The 5000-nt window shown below is 39.1% G+C and overlaps 1 protein-coding gene across 2 annotated transcripts in view; it reads left to right on the top strand.

Annotated features, from left to right (window-relative positions):
• Positions 1-1064: 1064 nt before the first annotated feature.
• Positions 1065-5000, top strand: part of LOC135114272 (uncharacterized) — a 147167-nt gene continuing 143231 nt past the window's right edge. Inside the window, exon 1 of one of the 2 annotated variants that reach the window (XM_064030145.1) lies at positions 1065-1208. In XM_064030145.1, the coding sequence (XP_063886215.1) occupies positions 1127-1208 (82 nt within the window). In that variant the 5' untranslated portion in view covers positions 1065-1126. The remainder of the gene's footprint in view (positions 1209-5000) is intronic. The other variant, XM_064030146.1, reaches the window with a different exon arrangement.

Genomic DNA, 5000 nt, shown 5'->3' with positions numbered 1-5000 from the left:
CTGCTGCTGTTGAGTGTGGGTGAGAGAGGAGGACCACGCCGAGGAGAATGAAGGTGAGTTACCCCTTTCCCCTCAACTCAACTCGTCTGCTGGCGTGCCCAGGGACCTAAGTCTGTGTGTGTGTGTGTGTGTGTGTGTGTGTGTGTGTGTGTGTGTTAGATTTATTTTATTTTATTTTTTTTTTTTTTATTTTTTTTATCTGTGGGGTCGTAAGTAAACCAGAAGACATAATGATATTAATCTTTCTTAACAAGGTAGCTCACGTGGCTGGATAAATGAGACGTGTTGTTCTTTGGGATATTTTACTATCTAGATATTATTGATGTGGTTATCATGATGATACTTTGCAGTATCTCTGTTCCTGTTTGTTCTTTGGGATATTTTACTATCTTTATATTACTGATGTGGTTATTATGATATTATTTTGCAATATCTGTGTTCATGCTTGTTATTTGGGATATTTTACTATCGTTATATTACTGTGATGATACTGTGCAATATCTCTGTTGGTAGAAAAGAGCATACACAATTTGTGTGCTTTCTATCTCTTAATATATATACTGTGCAATATCTCTGTTGGTAGAAAGGAGCATACACAGTTTGTGTGCTTTTTATCTCATGACAAGCATCTCGTCAGTTTTTAGAGCAGTTTATACGACGTTAGTATTATAAGAAAAAAAAAAAAGCTGCTTGTATGAAACATTGGTACTCTTTGATGTCAATGATGACAGTCACTTCACGGTCGCGGTTGTCTTGCCATGACAATTAACGTGAAGTCGTCATGCAGCAAAGGAACAAATTTCATCCTTGACCTCATGGCGCCTCCTGCACCATTGGTCAAGAGCGCGCCTGTGTTATTGAATTTAGTCGTGTTGGCAGCCCTGGCGCGCGTGCGGACATAGGATCTAAACAAAGCGTTCTTTTAAGATCTGGCGAAGAATACACTTCATAAACCAAATATAAATTCAAAGTTCCTCAGCCCGAATAATTAATATTCACTCTCATAATACACTAAGAATATATTTTTGTTTCTTTTTTAAAGGAACTAGATGAAAATGTGATAATTTTATGTATATTCAATTTGTTAAAGGGACGATTGTTACTGTATGTTGTCAGTGTGGCCAAGATGGCTGGCGCGGAGGACGAGCCCATGCACCTCTATGAGGTGTTTCAGAACTGTTTCAATAAGATCGCGAATAAGCACACAGGTAAGTACTGCATGTATCACAACGTGAATGTCTGCAGATTGTTGGGAAACCACAAGTTTGTCTCTGAGCCTCTGAATAGGCGAGCCAGAGGGCGAGATAGCGAGTGTGGTGCAGTGTTTGGGTGGCTGCCATGATGGGCCAGGACAACCTCTGGCCCCGACTCTGGCACTGTGGCACTCCAGCAATGAGGATTACCATGCTATTGTGCCACAAGATCGCTGAGTGGAGTGACGCTGAGGCAGCTGGCGGACTCTAATTATCCCAGGGGCGGGGCGTAGTGGGCGGCAGGTTAACGTTAGAACTGTCAAACTGTCACAGGAGCTCAGCCTGATCATATGTTTGTAAATAGCTCACTGTTTGCCAGCTTATCCCGTTTTATACGCGTATGGCAAATTATCTGCACATTACATGTGGGAGGCAAGGCGGGGAGGTGAGACAGGCCTGGCGAGGGTCAAGGGAGAGACTTGTGCAAGTGTTTGTGAGGAGTCTGTCTCACTGTAGGTCCAGCAGGTGTGCCAACAGTGTGGTCGTGTGGGAAAATTTAAAATAACCATAGTAAACACGCAGCAAATAAGGAAGAATGTACACTATATAAATTACGGAAATTATAATGGATGTGGGGCTGTTAGTAAAAGGCATTAATTGTGACAGGTTTCATAGTTAGTATAATGTTCCACTAGGACATTGCATCAAAGGAAACCTGCTTTGATTCCTTCTCAGCGGATATGTAGATTATATCGTGGTGAATGTTGACTGTGAATGTTAGGATCAGTGGGGTAAGAAAGAAGGGAAACGTGGTGTGTGAAAATTTATAGCTTTAATCATCAGGCATTAACACCTCTTATTAATTTTCCAAGGTACTGGTGGGAAAGTGGATATTTTGAGTGAGAAAGCAAAAATATTGGATACATAGTATCAGGAAAATGACACCTTCCAAACTCCCATGGAAGAGAGAAATAGGAAAATGGGAACATTGTATATGTTGCTATTCACATATAACTACGTAATACTGCGTAGAATCTCTGGTAATGTGAAGCATTTCTAAATTCAGGTTAATTAACTTAATGATAAATGGGCATTTCATTAGAGGTGATTGTGACACTGTTGAGATGAGCAGAAAAACAAATTCTTTGAAAAATAGCATATCCTGAGCAGAAAAACAAATAATGAAAAATAATGTTTGATCCTGTAGTGGACTCATTATGGTATTATAAGAAGTACTCCTGTCTGACTGTGGCAATTATTATTTTTTTTTTTATGTAAAAAGGCCACTGGCCAAGGGCAAAAAAAAAAAAGCCCACTTATTGCCAGTTCCCATAATATAGATAGAATGGCAAAAAAAAAAAAAAAAAGAATAGGATATAAGTGTCTTGAAACCTCCCCCTTGAAAGAGTTCAAGTCATAGGAAGTAGGAAATACAGAAGCAGGCAGGGAGTTCCAGAGTTAACCAGAGAAAGGGATGAATGATTGAAAATACTGGACTCTTGCACGAGAGAGGTGTACAGAATAGGGATGAGTGAAAGAAGAGTCTTGTGCAGTGAGGCTGTGGGAAAAGGATGCAGTTAGCAAGATCAGAAGAGCAGTTAGCATGAAAATATTTATAGAAGACAGCAAGAGATGCAACATTATGGCAATAAGAAAGAGGTTGAAGGCAGTTAGAGGAGATGAATTGATAACATGAAAAGCTTTTGATTCCACCCTCTCTAAAATAGCAGTGAGTGGAATCCCCCCACACATGTGAAACATACTCCATACATGGATGGATAAGACCCCTGTACACAGTTAGCAGCTGGGAGGGTGAGAAAAACTGGTGGAGATGACTCAGAATGTCTAACCCCATAGAAGCTGTTCTATCTAGAGATGAGATGTGAAGTTTCTAGTTTGGATCATAAGTAAGGGACAGACCAAGGATGTTCAGTGTACAAGAGGGGGACAGTTGTGTCATTGAAAAAGAGGGGATACTTATTTGGAAGATTGTCACCTGTTTCATGTGGTAGATCCTTTTATTTTTTTGCATTTTGAACACGTTTATATGTCACAGATATATTATAACACTGCCTGTAATTTTAATATAAATTTTATTGCTTTCTGAGAGATGCTGCTGTGGAGAGTGGTACGCCCATCTGCTTGACATTCTGTTGCCAACTGTCACCTTGAGAAAGGTGGTACGTGTTCATATGTGCATTTGGAAATTTCTACGTGCTGGTGTAAAATAGGTCATGCTTATTGGATTTTTGGTTGGAGATAATGCCACAGGCTCATTAGGTTAGGTTTAGTTAGGTTTGGTTAGATTTTGTTTTTTAATATCATACAGTTGTATGATGAAGACCGCCTGAACAGTTCTAGTATGTGTCATCTGTTATGACAAAAATATTTTTTCTGGTTGATATTGTTTTTTTTTTTTTTTTTTTATTATTCTGTTTCTTGTTTTTATTGTAAATCTTCAGTTTTGAGGTTGGTGGGAAGGAGGTAAAAAAATCCTACTGATTGGTAATGGAAACAATGAAAAGATTCTTTAAAACACTGAAATCCACTAGATAAAAATATTTTGGTGCTACTTTGGCTTGTTATCTACAGGGAAAAAATGTCTGCATCATACTTTGGCTTGTTATCTACAAGGAAAAAGTATCTGCATGTAGATTGCAACATAAGGTGTAGATCACATACCAAAGAAGGTTCATGACAGGTAGATAAGCCAAAGTAGCACCAATATTTCTGTATGTCATTGTGAGATGGGTGTTTTTCTTAATATTCACCTGTATTATTGGTTTGCTAGAGCATATTATTGGTTCAGAGGCCTAGTTGATGCAGTGGAGTTTTAACATTATCTTACCTCACAAAATTCATTGTTTTTGTTGTTGTTTACAGTGCATGGTGCAAGGGTGATGAAGTATCTTGCCTTTGATATCTTTGAACAATTTTACTATCATTTAACACTGCAAAGTTGGACCTCAATAGTTACAAAGCAGATCTGCTTCTCCCTTATTTGTTGGGGTGGACAAGGAGTTGTATCAGTACTGGGGTATCCTGGTGTTGGGGCTCATTGGGTCCTGCTTCTAGCCATTTGTCCAGCTGACACTTGAGAGTCAGTTGCGTGTTGGGGCTCATTGGGTGCTGTTTCTAGCCATTTGTCTAGCTGGCACTTGAGAGTCAGTTGTGTGTTGTGGCTCAGGATACGGTTGGTAGTCATTTCTCCAGCTGATGCTTGAGTCGTTTGTAATTCCTGTCAACTCGCATATTTCTTTTGGTACAGTAATGAAGAGATGAGCCCCATTTCTGGCAAAGTTACTGTGAAGCAGTGTTTTTGTTTTGTCGGTTTGTGGCCTCTGCACTCTTGGTGAAACACAGCTATTCTATTTTTAGATGGCTGTTTACTTCCAGTACTGCATTATGAACAAGGCTTTCTAAGGTCTTCTAGGATTTTTTATACATTGCTCACCAGTTAGTGTTCTCATTTTTGTAGGGAGTTTTAGTTTCAGCTATTGTGAATGATCACTAAAACTTAACAGTTTTAATCATTAGCTTTATGATAGGTAGAGGTATGCGCCAAAATGCCCCAGATAGTGATATCCTAGGAGTGGTGATAATTACATGTATTGGTTGAGGCTGCATAAAATTGTGCCACATAACTCTTGATAAATATTTAGAATTGCGACTGAATATTTCTGATGAAAATGCTAAAGACCTCATAATGAGGCTTCATTCTCTTGGACTTTGGAAACTAAAGCAAAACTGAAGGAATATGATTCCAAAGTTTGGGGCCAAACTACTCTTACTGTTGTGTGGTGTTAG

Source organism: Scylla paramamosain, chromosome 27 (genome assembly GCF_035594125.1).
Source record: "Scylla paramamosain isolate STU-SP2022 chromosome 27, ASM3559412v1, whole genome shotgun sequence".
Lineage (NCBI taxonomy): Eukaryota > Metazoa > Arthropoda > Malacostraca > Decapoda > Portunidae > Scylla > Scylla paramamosain.
This window is presented reverse-complemented; position numbering and strand designations above follow the sequence as displayed.